Raw genomic sequence first — 16,538 nt, forward strand, 5'->3', positions numbered from 1 at the left:
CATATCAAAATCATCTTTGGACTGTCAATAGATATATTCTCCGTAGATTAGACTGTTGAGATCATGGTTGCATAAAATCCTTGACCGAGGACGGGAAAACTAATGTGCTTTTCTAGGGAAAGTTCCGCTTAGGTCTTATGACTTCACATAGTTTGTTACTACCAAAGATTAGTTTTGTCTATACAATTTCATGAAAGTCATTTGCTCGCGTGAAGAAAGGCACGAAAAGTAAATAGGTATATTGAGATGAGTAAAAGAGAAATGCAGCCGAGTTCATTATGACTCATCAATCAAAAGGTCGAAACGACTACGATGGAAATCTATTCCGGTAGCTCTAAATGATCGCAATGAATAAGGTATGCTTTGATAAAATAGTCACCAACTCAGCCATGGCCCTGCCTAATGTGTCCAAACAGAGAAACAAAAAAAAAAAAAAAAAAAAGGGCGCAATGGCCTCTAAAACCGGAAAAGTTGAATCTGACGCTACGCTTATGTTCGAAGGCCATGGGCCTCAGAAGCATGCCGCCGCAAGTGCATCTCGTGCAGGACGGACAAATCGCAAAAATTACATTTCCGGTCCTTCAAATGTGATGTCCTGAAATGTCTCCTCACTCCATTATAGTCAGAGTATGCCTTGGGGCATTGGAAACATGCGCATGTTATCTCTGCATTCGGGATAGTTTTCTCGCCAACGATGATTCCTTCCTCCCACGAGGTAGTCGGCGTCGTACCGGTCTTTCTCTTTCGAGCTGGCGGAGAGGGAACTGCATCGTCATCGTCGGACGGGGCAGAGCGCTTTCGTCGGCCCCGAAGGGGGCCACCCTCTTGAAAGCCGCAATATTGTATCCCAGCAGCAACAGCTTTGTTGCGCCGCGTCCACTCATCTTCTAATGAATCGGTGGTGGGCCATGTAAAGAATGTCTCCACAAGAAGAATCTGCTCTGATGGCATTTCGAACTCCTTCCGTAAGACCTCGCGTGCAGGCTCATCACTGACAGCCCCACCAGTCAACTGTCTTTCAATGTCAATCACCGCCTGTTTCCGACTGAAATCGCGGCGTGCTTCTTTCCGCCGTTTGTCTTGCAGACGCCGGCGCAGATTGTGGACTTGACGCTTCTGGTCCTCCAGCATCGCCCGCAATGCTGGGTTATGAGAGCGATCAGCGCACTGTGTCTCTAAATCGACTTGCCAGCGTATGGCTGATTGCATTTCTGGGTCTTTCTCCACTGATTCCCGATCAGCGTCGCTCAGGTATCGTGGTCGTCGCCGATCAATCCAACGGCTCATCCGGGTCACAGCCTTCGAGAACTCTTCGTCTGGCTTGAGGCCGCACATGATCTCTTGTAAGCCAGTATGCCGACGGGGACGATAGTGTTTGATAAACGTTCTGCTAGTGGCGTGGGCCATGATCACATTACGCTGTGCTTCACTGACGAAACCTAGATAAAAGACTTAGTCTGCCCATCTAGCGAAAACTTGGGGATGTATAGGCCACTCACCACTCTTGTCGAGTAAATCACCTCCTCCATATCGGAATTGGTGAGAGAAAAAATGATTAAGGAAGCCGTGTATCTCACTGGATGTCCTGAGCTGTGCGTCGAGTGTGCTACCATTCATGGGTGTCTCCCATAAAATGCGGGGCTGGCCACAGATCACCTCGACCTTCGGGAAGACATAGTAATTGTCCATCTCTTTCTTCAAGGGGAGTAGCATTTCCTGTCGACCACCCTCGACAAGCAGTCTCCGAAGGTCTTCCATCGATGTTAAGTGAGGCGCTTCAAAGGCGTGGACATAAAATAATATGATGAAGAGTAGGACATGCGGGCTGAAGACAAGTGATACGCCGTAGACAATTTCAGGGAGCGCGAACGTGTTGCTAAGTAATATCGATCAGCCAGTCCGATTGTAGCGAACAAGTGTGACTCGGGTGCCACCTACAGCTTCGACATGCCCAGGACGCTTTTAACAAACTGGGGCTCGAGTTCGATCATCGGCTTGGGAGGTCCTCCGTGCGGATCCTGCTGGAGCGATATTTGTAGATGCTTGAACTGAAGGTCAAGCATTGCCTGTTTCCGGTTAATGGTAAATAACCCAAGAGTATTGTATAGGCATAGGATGATCCGCTGAAACCCCAAGTGAAATCGCTTCTCCCGGGTTTGAAGGATAGTCTCATTGAATGGAATCATATCCTCGATATATACTGGGACATTTGCGCGCGGTTGTTTGTCCAGACCGCGCTTATCCACCAAGTATCTCATGCCCTGTTAATCTTCGTTAGCGCAAGCCTTCTGCAGACGATTGGGAGGGAGGTCGAAAACAAACCGTGCGAACGGCCTCGCCCATCTCTTTACTCATCTCGGTTTTGGTAACTCGCTGGTAGTAAATTCGGAAGTACTTCCAATCCGCTTCAAGGGCGCTGGCCTTTGTATAGCCTTTCTGGCGGCGACCATCGGGACTGTACTCCAGCTTCAGACACCAGTTCAGAAATCGATGCATCTCATTTGGAGACGCCTCACGCAGTGCATCCTCTGGATTCCCCCACTTTGGATAGGTGGACGGCTCTATTGCTTTCATTTGGCAGAACCTGAGATGAGGCATGATGGTCAGCTGATATTACTTCGCTGTAAGCTTTCAACAATATCCCGGTCACTTACCAAGCCCATCGCTCTTTCAGTCGAAGTTTCAACTTCTTTGTTTTGTTGGATCGGCCGTAGTCCTCCGGCACCTGGGCCAGGTCCTCATCCGTGTCATCGTCCGGGACTTGATATCGGGCTTGGTGGACACGTTCCACATTTGACAGGTCTGCTGGTAACGATTTTGTTCCAGGGCTTGGACTTGGCTTCTTCCGAGGAATCGTTCGACCAGCTGGCGGAGGGGAGCACTCCGGCTCGGTGAGATCAGTCTCGGTGGAATCGGGTTCGAACGCTCTATCATTGTCGGTGTCGATGGGAGACGTGCATGAAGATTCGCTTGTGATTTCCTGGTTGCTGGCAGTGGGCAACCTTCGACGACGCATGGCTATTATACCTCGTTGACCGTGCAGGGGCACTATCTCGGAGCTCGAGGTGTTTGAGGACACGACTGCTGGATAGAGGAAAGAACGACAGAAGGACAGAGGGGGAGCTTTGGAGGGGTGCTTGAGTCGAAATGAGGACTGTGTTGGACGGAGGATGGATGGTCGGTTGGGAAGAGGATATTTATAGCCATGGCGGTTGGGTACTGGCTGGAATGCAACTGGCATAGTGCTGAAGGAGCCATTTTCGGCGGCTCCCCTCCTCAGGTGGAGCGATTGATGAGCCCTCCTGGGAACCCAGGCCAGGATGTAAGCGCGCACGAAATGGCTGTGAGGCAGAAGGCGGTGGGCGGTGAGTGGTGCGTGGTCGGAGGGGGCGGGAGCGTGGCGGAGGGGGTTGCTGAAAGGCTGCCTTTTTCGGCGGCAGGTGACGCCGAAAATGGCTGCCTTTCAGCAAAACGAAATTGTTATAGAGTAATATTATATAATATATAATAATAGTAATAAAGAATAAAGAGTTAATATTAAAGATTTAAAAGAGTTAAGTTATTTATATCTAGAGTTTTAGATATTAAACTTCCTAGTCAGGTTCAAGGGATGTTTTTTTGTAGTAAAAGGGGGTGTTTTTATACTAATCCTTCTAATTTTTTAATATTAATTATTTCTTGAAATATATGATTTCTATTAGAATTATGTTGAATTAGATATTTTTAGAATTATTATATATAGATTATAGAAATATATATTTACAATATATAATATTAATATAGATTTTATATAACATAAAACTAGATAAAAATATAATAGAATATTATAATGGGGTTTCCCCTATAACAAAGGAATTATAGAAAGTGCGAGGAACGCCGCATCAGCGCATTAGGCACGCATATATTCCATCCGTAAATTGGTAGTAATATTAGAAGATAACATCACTGTCTCTAATCTTGTAAATCGTTTAATAGGATATAAGACCCGCCTTAAATAGATATCCCTTTAGATTCTAGTAACAATAAGTCTTGTTATTAAGCCCTAAATACCATTAACCTTTCCTCTCTCTATTTATCCTCTAATTATACCTTATTTTTATTAGGTTAACAAGTCTTATATCTAACAATATAAACTACTTATAATTCTTAATTTTTCTTTCTCAATTCTCTAAAAATAAAGATATAAACTTGATCTAGAGTAAATATTATAAATAAAAAATCATCCTAATTAATCCCCTATAATACAATCCTTTCAAGATATAAATTAATCTTAATTCCTTAAAGGAACCTCTTAAAAAATAACAGAAAAATCTTTTCTCTAGAAGATTCTCTAATTACTAACTATCCCAATCAGACTATTATATTTACTAGACCTCAACAAAACCTAACTTGGGTCCAACTTTCAGAACCTAACCCGACCCATGGGTCCAAAAGTCAAACCCGTACCCAACCTGCGGGTAATCTGCGGGTTGGGTTTCGGGTTCTTGACAAACCTATGTTAGCTTAGAGCTAGTATAAATCGTCTAGAAAGAAAGATCTTAGTATATATAACTTAATGACTATTTATAATTAATTATTATTCTTTATATATATTTAGTTATAATAAAATAATTCTTATTTTTAAAGTAGTTAATTATTTAAAATATTATAAAATAATTATATTTATAATATCTATATAAAAGGTTACTATTATTTTATTAATTAAATTTATAAAATTAGATAATAGTAATATAGAAATCTTATATTTATATATTTTAGTAATATTTGACACGGTGAGCGGGGGGCCGAAAACGGCTCTCATTGCACGGTCGTCCTGCCGCCCTTGACCGCCTGCCCGTCTCCGCCATCCCATTACCACTTTGGGTTTGGCGCCCTCACCCGCACTCCCGTTCGGGTTTAGTGCCGCCTCTGGCCGCTTTTACCGGCCCCAACACCTGCCCTCCATCTATAAAACACCGCTCGTCCTCTTCGCAACTCTGTCGACGCACTTTCTCTTCTTTTTCCTTTCTGGCCCCCTTTCTCTCGGTCCCCACCAAATTCTGCGCACTGGCTCGCCACCTGATGCATCGCCCCTTTTATTTCACCGGAGACGTCGCTCGATCCACCGCTCAGCCGGCTCTAGCCAGCGTTGTCTGCACCACGGACCAGTCCCTTGGAAGTTGATGCTTCGAGATCATGAAGCCCTCGTCATCTTGTGTGCTATGATACCAGTGCTTCTGCCTACTTTGACTGTACTACAATGATACTAGCTCTCGAGAACACATGTTGTTTGCGAGCCTTTCTCGCTGAGCGCCTCGCTCACTCTGCTGGCTTTTTGCTCGGCCGGAGGACAGTGTCTCGGAAATCCGCGACACGCACGTCCTGATTTGCCACATTCCATGCGAGGTTGCATCGTACAGCCTCCAGTAGTGAAGGCACGCCCTGGTCCGCTTGGTCGAGAGCGCCTCGGGGTAAGACTATCGTCATACTCGGTTTCATCTGGCCCTTGTTTCCCAGTCGACGAGACTTTGAGCGACAACGCCGTGATACGAACCAATGGCGAAATTGCCGCATTCTTTCCTAGTGTCAATCAGTGCCAAGTACTGCGTCACGAGGCCGACGATGGTCCATTTTACAGATGGCCTCTAACCAAGCGTATAGATGAGCAACTGGAGACTAGGCTGACGGCCATAGTGGAGCCAGGTTACAATAGGACGCCACCAGGTGTGCGGAAGCTTTTGCCGATGGCCTTCGGTCCCTTGTTGTGCAACCGGTGTGGCTCCACGGCCTTGGATGAAACGGCTCGGATTGAAGGAGGTGGACCAACTCCTCTGTGCGGCCAAAGGCAATCCTCGTCTATAAAGGAGTTGGCAATCCTCTTCGAATGCTCAATCAGACAGAAACCCATCAATATCCCCTCTCCCTCCCCCCTCGCCTCTGCTCTGTATCCCATACCCCCGTATCTCAGCGCCCCATTCTTATTCAGGTTCAAAACTACATCTGCAGGATTCTTCTGGCTATCCACCTTTCTCAACATGTCAAGCACCAATTTTCGCCTGGAATCATTTCGTCCATGGAATCCTTTCCAAGACAAAGCTCAGCCATTGCGCGATCCCCCCGGTACTTGTCGCTACCCAAGTCCGGTCTCGATCACTACCACCCCGCCAAGCTCCAATTCTAGCGACTATGGCTCAAAGAGCCAAAATATTCATTCCCACAAACCTGAGCGACACCCCCTTCCTGCCCGCCCGCCGACGGAGGTCTGCTTAGATGGATTGCATTCGGAGGCTCAACCCACTCGACGAGAATCGGAGGGCTTGGGTCAGACACTTTCCGCTGTCAGTGACCCAGAGCCTCTCAACTTCGAGAACATCTTGCAACCACAAAGCATAGTTGGTGCCGATGAAGTCGTTTCTACAAATTTTGCCGATGAATTGCACTGGGAAACAGAGCATCATTTCCTCGACTTCGGATTGGATGACTCGCATCCTGTCGATTTTGCGGGCCAGCGTTCTCAAATTGCTGATCTTGGAATCCCTACTCAAAATGGAGAGCTTCCAAATTTTGAAACTATCGATCCTGCAATCCTGAATGACCATGCATCTGCGGTTGCCGAACAGGCTCAGAGAACTTTGAGTATCGCCGGCATCGCAACGCATCCGGAAGAATTTCCCGCGGAGTCCATTCGCTCTCAGAACAAAGTCTCGTCCCTCCAACACAGACGGAATTCAAAGGGGATGGTGGATACTGGGTGCCAAACCTCAAAAATAAAAAAAGGGTCGGGTTCGAGACAAAGGCATACAAGAAATGGTTCTGCTCGACCTAAGAAAGGTTCCGGTCATCGTCAGAGCATATCTTTCCCTACAGTTCGTGCCCAGTTTTCGGCCCTTTCAGTCGAAGACCGACTACAGTTCCTGTCCTGGCTTTTCGAGGGTGCGTTAACTCGTTGCTCTTCCGCGCCCTCCAGCGCTGCTGGTGCTTCTCCATCAAGCCAATGTGACGAAATAACCGACGACTGTGATCACACGAGCTTGAACACTCAGGTGGTTGACGCGGAGCATACCTCTTTGAGGAAGGGACTACCGTGGTCTGTGGAGGAAGATCACCTTTTGATAAAGCTAAGAGACAAGCAAAACCTCGCTTGGCCGGAGGTGGTCAAGCAATTTTCACGAGAATTCCCCGGGCGGACCGAGGGGTCAATGAAAGTTCACTGGAGCACAGCGCTGAAGAAAAGGCGATCTTACCCCATTGTTCTTATTCCTTGATATATTAACATTGAGCCATCACGGATAGAAGCATCTAGAATGTTTGAAATATTATGTGTGGGGTTGCTCATTTGCATGAGATGTATAGGAGAAAGACATGCTAAAGTGATATAATGTAGCAACGCATAGGAAGTCAGGTTCGTGGGGCCCAGGGCTTTGGAATTTGTTCGGTCATCGAATTTTATTTGTCTATCGAGGTTGATTGGCTGTATATTGTAGAGGCATACAGGCTCTCAGGCTGGAACAATCTCAACGCGCCCAACCACTCGAACTTAAGGAGATTTTCGAGGCGCTGGATACCTGGACTTGCGAGTATTCAGAATGGCGCATTAATGACAGACAAGATGGTTGATTCTGAGGGCTATGTATTGCATGTTACAACACAGTTCTTCCGGTATGTTCAGATTTACCATACATGACATGTGGGTATGGGGATGGTGCTGAATGACCATGTACGACAATACAATGCGGGGAACTCACGGTATTTTACCCCTCATCTGAAATGACATATACTCGGGCGGCTCAGGGTAGATTCAGGGTAGATTCAGGGTAGGCTCAGGGTGAGCTCAGGGTAGGCTCAGGGTGGGCTCAAGGTGGGCTCAGGGTGGGCTCAGGGTAGGCTCAGGGTAGGCTCAGGGTAGGCTCAGGGTAGGCTCAGGGTAGGCTCAGGGTAGGCTCAGGGTAGGCTCAGGGTAGGCTCAGGGTAGGCTCAGGGTAGGCTCAGGGTAGGCTCAGGGTAGGCTCAGGGTAGGCTCAGGGTAGGCTCAGGGTAGGCTCAGGGTAGGCTCAGGGTAGGCTCAGGGTAGGCTCAGGGTAGGCTCAGGGTAGGCTCAGGGTAGGCTCAGGGTAGGCTCAGGGTAGGCTCAGGGTAGGCTCAGGGTAGGCTCAGGGTAGGCTCAGGGTAGGCTCAGGGTAGGCTCAAGGTGGGCTCAGGGTGGGCTCAGGGCAGGCTCAGGGTTGGCTCAGGATTGGCTCAAGGTGGGCTCAGGGTAGGCTCAAATGATCCAGCGCCTCCCTCCCTCCTCGGTAGGTAAATCAATGGCCATACATCCATCAACGAAGAACCATGACGTTATCCTCGCGTCCCCGCTGCTCAAAAATCTCGTAGCAAAAAGCATAAGAGATAGAGAAGATTTACAAGTGGATATCATACGGCTGAGCTTTTGAAGCTGGTTAGAGAATATGGGCGAGCCTTCCACTGTGCAATCGTCATGGGAAAGGATAAAAGTTGCCTTCAATACTCCTATTGGTAGCTGACTCGGAGACGAAAATAGAATTGCGAAGAATCTCGGGTGTGTCTTGGAATAACGCAGAAGTCGGATATCTGGAGAGCCTTGACAATAAGTATCATGCGAGGTGATCAATGATGTCGCATTCTTTGAGAGAGAAAATCCCCAGACCAGATGTGCGACTATCCTATCAAGCCAGTTAATTACAGTAAAGATGGACTTACCCAATGCGGTGCCGGCGGGTCAGTTCTCTCCATGGACAAGCGTGTCTGACGTTTTTGATGGAAGCATGTATCCCTAGCATGCCATACTTTTCTCTAGCCAGAAAAATAGCGGCAGCAAGGGGTTCGATTTAGATTTTCTCATCAAAGTCGAGATGCTCTGATGAGTTTTTAGAAAACAGAGGAGCGATCTATTTTTACGATTTCGCATATGAATTTAGCAAAGTTGAAGCTGAACCGATGACAACGGCCCTGTCGGGGCATTCATGAGTTCTTTGAGATCATCACTAGAATGGTGGTGGAAGAGAACCTCTTTTCTTCAGCACATGGTTTTATTATCTTTGTGAGGGTCGGGCCTAGTATGAAGTGGCAGATTGACAGAGGAAACAATGAGGAACCAGCGGATGTGATGGAACCTAAAGAAATATTGGTGTTGAATTATTTGAGTGTTTTCAATATTCCTGTCAAAGGGCCATGGGACCTCTAACTCTAGTCACCAACAGCAAGCAGACCCCAGCTGTGAGAGTCTCACGTATACATATATGAGAAAAGTGTCTTCCAGATAAAGAGTGAATATCAATAAAAGCTATATTCGAGTCTTAAAAGACATAACGCGAGAAAGCAAAAGAGACAAGTTTATTCGCGTTCAGAGGAGAGGGATCCAGATACACCATATGGGTCCCGAAGATCATATCTCTATACATCCTGTGTGCCCCATATATATCCCTAATAGCACCTGATGCAACTCCTAGGATACTCTTCTTGTCTTTTGCAAATTGAGAAACCTCTCTGCTAGGCCTTGAGAATGTTGGCAGTTCCAGTGTTTGGTCAGCGATCGCACAATGTGTCTTTCAGCCAGCTGGCGTATGGTACAGCCCAAGCACCAGCGATCCGTCACAGCTCTACGAGGCATTCCCGGGGTTCTACCGCGAGACTCTTAGGATGCATGATCGGTACTGTGGAGAACATTTTGATTACTCCTAGAACGAGAGAAGCATTTCCTAGGAGCTTCTCCTGGATCCACAATCCAAGTGTAATCATCACCAAACATGGCGGCAAATTTAATGTGGAATAGTTCGTGTATAAGTAGTGCTTCTCTTTCGTGCGAGCCTCCACTATTTCACGCATAACTTCGCATTATTTCGAACGTACAGCCGGTGCACTCAATTTTCTGCGTTACAGTACCACCATCGCACCACCCACAAGCACCGCGAGTCATCTGCCACCAGTGGTTGTACCCACGATTGCGAATAGTCGCCACACATCTTTTTCAAGAGGTCCAGACTAAAGGTCTGTGCATTCTGCAGCTTTTTCTTCAATTCCTCCACTATGTCTCTTCGCTCCTGTCGGCCATGCCATACTTCGAAAATCCGATGCACCCGTGAAGTTCCTCATTGCCAAACTTGCGTCAAGCGAGGTAAGTGCTCGATGTGCGTCTATGAAGCAAGCGTCCCAGACCGCAAAAGAGTGTCAGACCGGAAGCCTGCTCTTCCAGAGCCACAGCCAAAGCGGCAATTGCAAAAGCAAGAACGAGCATCTGGCGAGAAACACATTCGATGGAGAGCTATCGAGCCGCAACCCGAACAGTCTTTGCGGCACAAAAAGAGAACAAATGAAAGGATGCAGCACGCCATAGAGCCTACAAAGGAAGTAGATAACAAGGTTTTGGATCAAAGGTATTCTGGGAAGGACGGTTTGGCAGCTCATGAGACGCCCCCAAAGAGTATCGCGACTACAGTTACGGAGAAAGCTTCGATTTTCCAACCAGAATATGGCCGTGCAGCCGATGAAGATATCCTTGAATGGCCGCGAAGCATATCAGTATCACAGCCAGCACAGCTCTATGCACAGATGACCCCTCCGGTAATCAATAATAACCTACGAGAAAGCCAAGATCTCAAGGCTGACTGTTGACAAGACCTCTTTGCCTCCACGACCGAACTTCAATCTTACAATATCCGAGAGACACAGTTGCGGCCCACATACGACCCACCAATTGTTGTTGGTATTGAGCTACCTTTTCATCTCTTCGATGCTTCCTATGGATTTAGGGGCTCTGTGGAAGGTCATATGTCGCCGTGACCGTGACTGGGAAGAGAGCTTTGTCTTGCAGCACGGTCAGCTTCAAAGGTGGCTGATCAGTGCGCGCAACGTTTTAACCAAGTCTGACGGGCTGCACACAGTAACATTGGCAGACATAGAGCTCCAAACAAGATATATTCTTTTCGTTATTGGGCAATATACATCCCCTAACTCGAGCTTTCTAGCTGAAACCTTCCAAAGCGAGCACCCTCCGTACCGGCCGTTTGGGGCGAGGGCAAGCATCGCGCTAATTTGTCTTGTCTTTGAGGGGATTCGGGTTGATGAAATGGAAGGATACGAATCAAAGGAAATATGGACACGCGACAAAAATTTCCTGATAATGATGGCATCCCGGCTGAAGGAATCGCCGTTGTTTGGCCCTGAAGTTTCAATGCTCCATTTGCAGTCTATGATATTAAGCCTTCAGAAGGCTTTCCAGTGTGAAGAGATTCGGGTTTCCAGCACGAAGTTCTGGACTTTGAGGATTGAAAGCCAGTTAGAAGTGTTGGGATATTATCGACGGGCATTTCTGGCTTTCGACCCAACACTATTGCCAAAGATTTTGGCCTCATTGAGCAAAGCTGAGGATATCACTCACAGCACTGGGCAGAACCAGCTTACCAATATGGAGAGGTGCTTGGACAGAAGTAAGTAAATCGACCTTCAGGCTGATCCAGCGTTTAACATAAGTACAGCCAATTTGGCTTTGCGGCTGGCCAACATTTTCACTTCACTTGCGCTAGATCGTTTGGACGCCGCTTTCCAAACTATCCACGAGATTCAACAGTCAAAAGCTGATAAAGTCGTCGCTATGGAGATGATGCATGTCAAGTCATTCGAAGAAGCATACAAGTTGAACAGAATTGGTAAGTCCTCGTAATTTGAATTGTAACAAAGAAATTTCTAATAGTTGCAGAGCCTACCGTTATTCGTGTTTTTCATGTTTCACCCTGAAAGGAACAGCGGTTATCGGAAACCCAATATATCTCTTTTAATGCTCTTTTGAAGAACCAGAGAGTGGTGGATAAACACGACTGTGTGAACGATGAGGCTTTTGTATTGAAATGAACATGGGCAAAGCCCTACGCGCTGGGAACGAGACTATAAACCTGATTCTCATGGGTTACAATGCAATTGTTTCTCAAAATGGGACTTGATCCGATTTCTTATCTGCCCCGGCGATTTAGTCTCAAAGCACATAACAGTTGTCAGCGTCCATGGATTTTATGATATCGGTCGGTTGACAACTTCGGCATCATGTGCGTTATTCGTTCACGTGAAAACCCCGACCAGCTGTTACGGGCCCGAAAGAAAGGCTTCGCAGACGCTTAATATAAACGCTTCAGATTTGAGGCATAGTCAGTAGGGCTGCAAGAATGAAAATGAATATGAATATGATGTGTTCGCCAAAAGAGAGAGAGAGAGCTTGGGATTACCTTTACCAAGGTTAGGCTAGAAATGTGGCTGCATAATCCACAGTGTGGAAGGGTCTGAAGTTCTGATCCATATCAGAGATTGAGTTGACAGTGAGTTGATTCCCGGATCCATGTAGCCCCCAAGAAACCTGATGCAGCCTCTACAGCCTCGTGCCTATTTTTTGAAAAATAAAGCTATGTTCCTGCTGACGGGTTCACTAACTCCTCTGTGAGGCTCTCACGTATGCATTGAGGTGGATAGCGTCTCAAGATAAACAATCAATATCAAGAGCAGCTAAATGTAGTCAATCCTAGATACAAGCCGTAGCGCAAGGAAGCAAGAGAGAGAGACTGCCTCACACTCATCTCATCTTTTATGCTTCGCGTATCACCCTGGCACCCCTAAGCTGCGTGTCCCTGGGCCATTTGTAAACTCCACTTGCCATAAACGGTATTGTTGACGGAATTCACTGAATGAGGGTGAACGCGGTGACTGAACACTGCGATGAAAAGTGATGAAAATGTGATTAAATTCGTTACATTTTTAAATTTTTAAATGAATAAACTCAGCCATTCGTATAGAAAAACCAGGTGAAAAATTTCCGTATCAGTAAGAGAGGGGCACTGTCTAACTAGTATATGTATAGAGCCATGTTTAAACACTCGATCGATATCACAAATTGCGGTTCATATTGTGGAAGTCCGTTCCCCTGTCATATTCACCGCCACCCGATTTCAAATTACCGACTAGAGGAATGAGTACGGAATGGGGCTCACGCTCAATTCCCCTTGATTAGAGAAAAGCAAAGAACTGAAGAACCAGCTAAATAATGTAAGTCCAATAAGAAAGTCATCGAAATCAATCTGTGCATATAAGTATGGCTTCCTCCTGATGTTGACCCGCCTTAAACTTTATGGATTTCCCCTTCACACCTCAATTACCTATTTCACTCCCAAATCCCCAAGTCAAATTGATAATCTACTCCCAGCAGCCTCCATAATGAAGTCTCTCACTTCCCTTTTGGTGATGACTACCTCTACCATCGCGGCAGCCGTCGCCAGTTCTTCCTCCGAGCACTTCCACCTCAAGTCCAGCGGCGCCACCAACCAAAAGCACAACAACCTCTATGTCTATGCATACCATACGGGCTCAGGCCTCAGTGATGCCGCGCTGACCAACGATGTGAACACTGCTAGCTCTGTTTACCTGAACGGCACAAATGCCCTCTTCGACTTCAACACTAAATTCCATTGGGGATTCGTGGTCACCAGCAACACCAAATACGCCTGTGAGCACCCGTCCTGGAAAGTCGCATACTAATTTGAATGTGATCTAACAACAGTTTCGTCCAGACTGGGATCCGATCTTGATAAACGCAGGCCAAAGTAGTACTGGATTCTCAGTCAAAGGCAACAACTTCCTGTGGTCAGAAGCCAGCGGCTTCGGTGGATGGCTCGGTAAGATTCCGACATCGTTACTCTTCCCCAAAAGGCGATCTCATCCTAATATTCAATAGTCTGCGACTGGAACCACAATGCGCCCCAGCTGTTCTACTTGAACCGCTACTATGACGCCACTATCCCCTCCAGCTGCAGCAAGGTCCAACTGAAGGCCGATAACATCAAATATCTACGGTAGCATTGGACTTGATCGCTTTTTATAGCACTCAATGGTTGGCTATGACTTGATGTCCACTAGCTATTAGCGATTTGGAGCGAAGATGAATATGAAAGTACTTTGAATTCAAGCAAGGCTTGTTTCTGCGCTATGTAAATTCTGCTAGTGACGCAGTGATGTCATAGTAAAAACCACATTCAGAGGAAATAAAAGGTGTGATGCTAAGGCAACGCATCATATCATGATTGGATTGACTGACTCCACCTTGGAGATTGGAATTCACGTTCCCGCTAACCACTCTACCAGTGCTATGAACACAAATCTTGGCCCCCAGAGCTCCCCCGCTCCCGGAATCTCTGGTACGGTTTCTGGGAACTTATAAGCAGCTTCTAAGAGTGTCAGGGATATACATGAAGTATACAGGATGTTTGGAGAAATGATCTGCGGGACCCACATGGTGCATACGGGTTCCTCCGAACGCGAGGAAGCCTATTCCTTTTGCTTCCTCGCGCTACGTCTTGTATCTAGGGTCGATTATAGCTTTCTTTAATATTGACTATTCATATAAGTATATGTGAGATCTTCACAGTCTCTTTCGGCGATCCTGGGAACTGAAGTTCGTTCCAGGATATACGCCAAGAGCCCCAGGAGCGAGTCGACTCCTGGGGCCAATGATTGCATTCCCAGCTCCGGTTTCGTCATCAGCAAGAAAGAACATTTAATGAGGTACGGGTAGCAGTTTTCTCAACAGGCAAATTCTCTCGTTCATGCAATGAGAGGCGTCGCAAGGATTTGCAAGATTTGATCTAAAGGGCGAATGCGGGCAGACCTGATTTAATTGAAACTCACATCTCTAATCATATGCTACGTTGAAAGGGGAACTTGAAAGCAAAGTCAACGTCGTCCAAAAGATTCCATTCGTATCTGTCTAACACCCTGCCATTAAACTGCGTGTTTGGCTCGAGATTATACATTTTCTTCCACAAAACAATTGAGATATGGGCATCCGACTTCAATTCCATCGCCGTATCATACTCTAAAAATTTGATCGTGTGGGGCTCTCCTGAAGCGTCGATGTAGGGGAGGGTAGAGGCGGGCTGTATGTGTTGATAAAGAGCATCCCAATCGATTTCAAAGAAAGAATCTTTTACGGTACACATGTGTTTCGACCATAGAATCTCCATTATAAAATACAATGTCTCGAATATACGCCGGTGCCCTTTTACCAAATCACCGGCATGCTTGTATTGGGGTCTCTGTACATGTATAGTTCAATCAGACGCCTCTTCTACTTTCATTGAAGGTCTCAGAATCTCGATAAACAGAAAATTGTAGAGCTCACTGCCATTATAAAGAAATGTCACAAAATAAGCCAATATATAAACCCAATGTATCTTCATGGTCACAAGTTCAGAAATTGAGTGTTCACAACTATGGCGAAGCTTCAACGGGTTGACCGACCGTGACCTCGCTTTTTGCGGTCTAGACGGACAGACCCACAGCTCAACACATCCAGCACATCACTCAAGCGAGGCGGGGAAAAAAGTCCATGATTTCGAGTGCAAAATTGTAGGCGCTTTTCGGTGATTCAACATTGAATCGCTCACAGGTGAGGCATCAGAACAAGAAATATGAGCCTGCTATTGCGGATTGAATAATATTCAGTGCCTCAATATTAGAGAGGTAAAGAATTCAACGATCAGCCAACGTTTCTTGACCAACTAAGCATCCTGTTCTTCAACACGACTCTCACTCGTCTCTCTCGCTGAGAATCTAAAGGCAAAAGATGTCGCTGCAAATAGTTGCGGTAAAAGAAAACGTGGGTTTCAACAGGCCTCAATTAGACAGGTGTCCTTCAATACTGCCCACCCAGCTTGTGACTGACAGAAGCCGAGAAGCTTATAAATACTTCTTCTAACCCCAACAACTTGCTCTACGATTTATCCCCTTGACTTTGCAAAATCGAGCAGGCTTGTATCTGAGTCACTTGATAGATTTTCCCCCATTGATCCAACACTGAACTTCCCACTGTACTGACATTTATAAGATACATCGTGGATAAGCAAGCCAGACAGTGCCTGTGAGAGATACAGGTATGATTCCCACCAGATGCACTGCCATTCACCCCAGCCGATCAAAGAGATAAGTCTTAGGCTGGCGGGTCCAAGTGTCTATGCGAAGATGTCTCCGTCACAGCAGCCGTCTGAACTCATCTACTGTACAGCCTCTGTGTGCGTCTTCCCAAGAGACAGCGCAAACATCCGCGTCGCAGGTATGTGATTCTCAGCCTGACTTGCCCAAATTCTACTGATCATGCAGACGATGCGATTTCAATAGAACCGAGGACAATTGACCACAATACGCGAGCGCAAGAGTCACAGCTCTTTACCGTCTCTTGGTGCCTAGTCTTGGCCACCAGAGCATGTGAGTCATGGATTATGTCGCCGATCTACAAGCTAATGAACGATAGTGAACATCGACATTGCACCAGAAGTCCCCGAGGATACAGCACCCCCGTTAGTGCTCTGCACAAAGCCACTACCTACACACTATTCATGGCCCCGTCGCATCAAACCACGCAGCAAAGAATCAGGTGAAGAAGGAACGGGCTAATAACAGGTGCGGACATCCGATCGCGAGCTTCGCTGCGCAGAAGCTTGAGACGTCCATTCTTCATAACAATGTGAGTGATTGATCGCATCCTCTGCTGCACTATATCAGTTGTTGCG

The 16,538-nt window shown here is 46.7% G+C and overlaps 5 protein-coding genes across 5 annotated transcripts; 4 read left to right on the plus strand and 1 right to left on the minus strand.

Annotated features, from left to right (window-relative positions):
• Window positions 1–489: 489 nt before the first annotated feature.
• On the minus strand, window positions 490–3,241 carry N7506_003210 (DUF3435 domain-containing protein; the record flags this gene model as incomplete). Its single annotated transcript, XM_056952505.1, has 5 exons — window positions 490–1,439; window positions 1,500–1,876; window positions 1,939–2,261; window positions 2,323–2,584; window positions 2,655–3,241. The coding sequence occupies 5 exons, from the start codon at window positions 3,239–3,241 to the stop codon at window positions 490–492; spliced, it is 2,499 nt and encodes an 832-aa protein (XP_056814197.1).
• A 2,773-nt stretch (window positions 3,242–6,014) lies between these two features.
• On the plus strand, window positions 6,015–7,244 carry N7506_003211 (uncharacterized protein; the record flags this gene model as incomplete). The annotated part of the gene is made up of 1 exon (XM_056952506.1): window positions 6,015–7,244. The coding sequence occupies one exon, from the start codon at window positions 6,015–6,017 to the stop codon at window positions 7,242–7,244; it is 1,230 nt and encodes a 409-aa protein (XP_056814198.1).
• Window positions 7,245–10,023: 2,779 nt separating this feature from the next.
• N7506_003212 (Zn(II)2Cys6 transcription factor domain-containing protein) lies at window positions 10,024–10,608 on the plus strand (the record flags this gene model as incomplete). Its single annotated transcript, XM_056952507.1, has 2 exons — window positions 10,024–10,111; window positions 10,151–10,608. 2 exons carry the CDS (start codon window positions 10,024–10,026, stop codon window positions 10,606–10,608), a joined length of 546 nt encoding a protein of 181 aa, XP_056814199.1.
• A 508-nt stretch (window positions 10,609–11,116) lies between these two features.
• On the plus strand, window positions 11,117–11,656 carry N7506_003213 (uncharacterized protein; the record flags this gene model as incomplete). The annotated part of the gene is made up of 2 exons (XM_056952508.1): window positions 11,117–11,423; window positions 11,472–11,656. The coding sequence occupies 2 exons, from the start codon at window positions 11,117–11,119 to the stop codon at window positions 11,654–11,656; spliced, it is 492 nt and encodes a 163-aa protein (XP_056814200.1).
• Window positions 11,657–13,191: 1,535 nt separating this feature from the next.
• On the plus strand, window positions 13,192–13,830 carry N7506_003214 (uncharacterized protein; the record flags this gene model as incomplete). The annotated part of the gene is made up of 3 exons (XM_056952509.1): window positions 13,192–13,480; window positions 13,545–13,649; window positions 13,709–13,830. The coding sequence occupies 3 exons, from the start codon at window positions 13,192–13,194 to the stop codon at window positions 13,828–13,830; spliced, it is 516 nt and encodes a 171-aa protein (XP_056814201.1).
• Window positions 13,831–16,538: the final 2,708 nt, after the last annotated feature.

Source organism: Penicillium brevicompactum, assembly GCF_028827555.1.
Source record: "Penicillium brevicompactum strain IBT 35665 chromosome Unknown utg000002l_segment0_segment0, whole genome shotgun sequence".
Lineage (NCBI taxonomy): Eukaryota > Fungi > Ascomycota > Eurotiomycetes > Eurotiales > Aspergillaceae > Penicillium > Penicillium brevicompactum.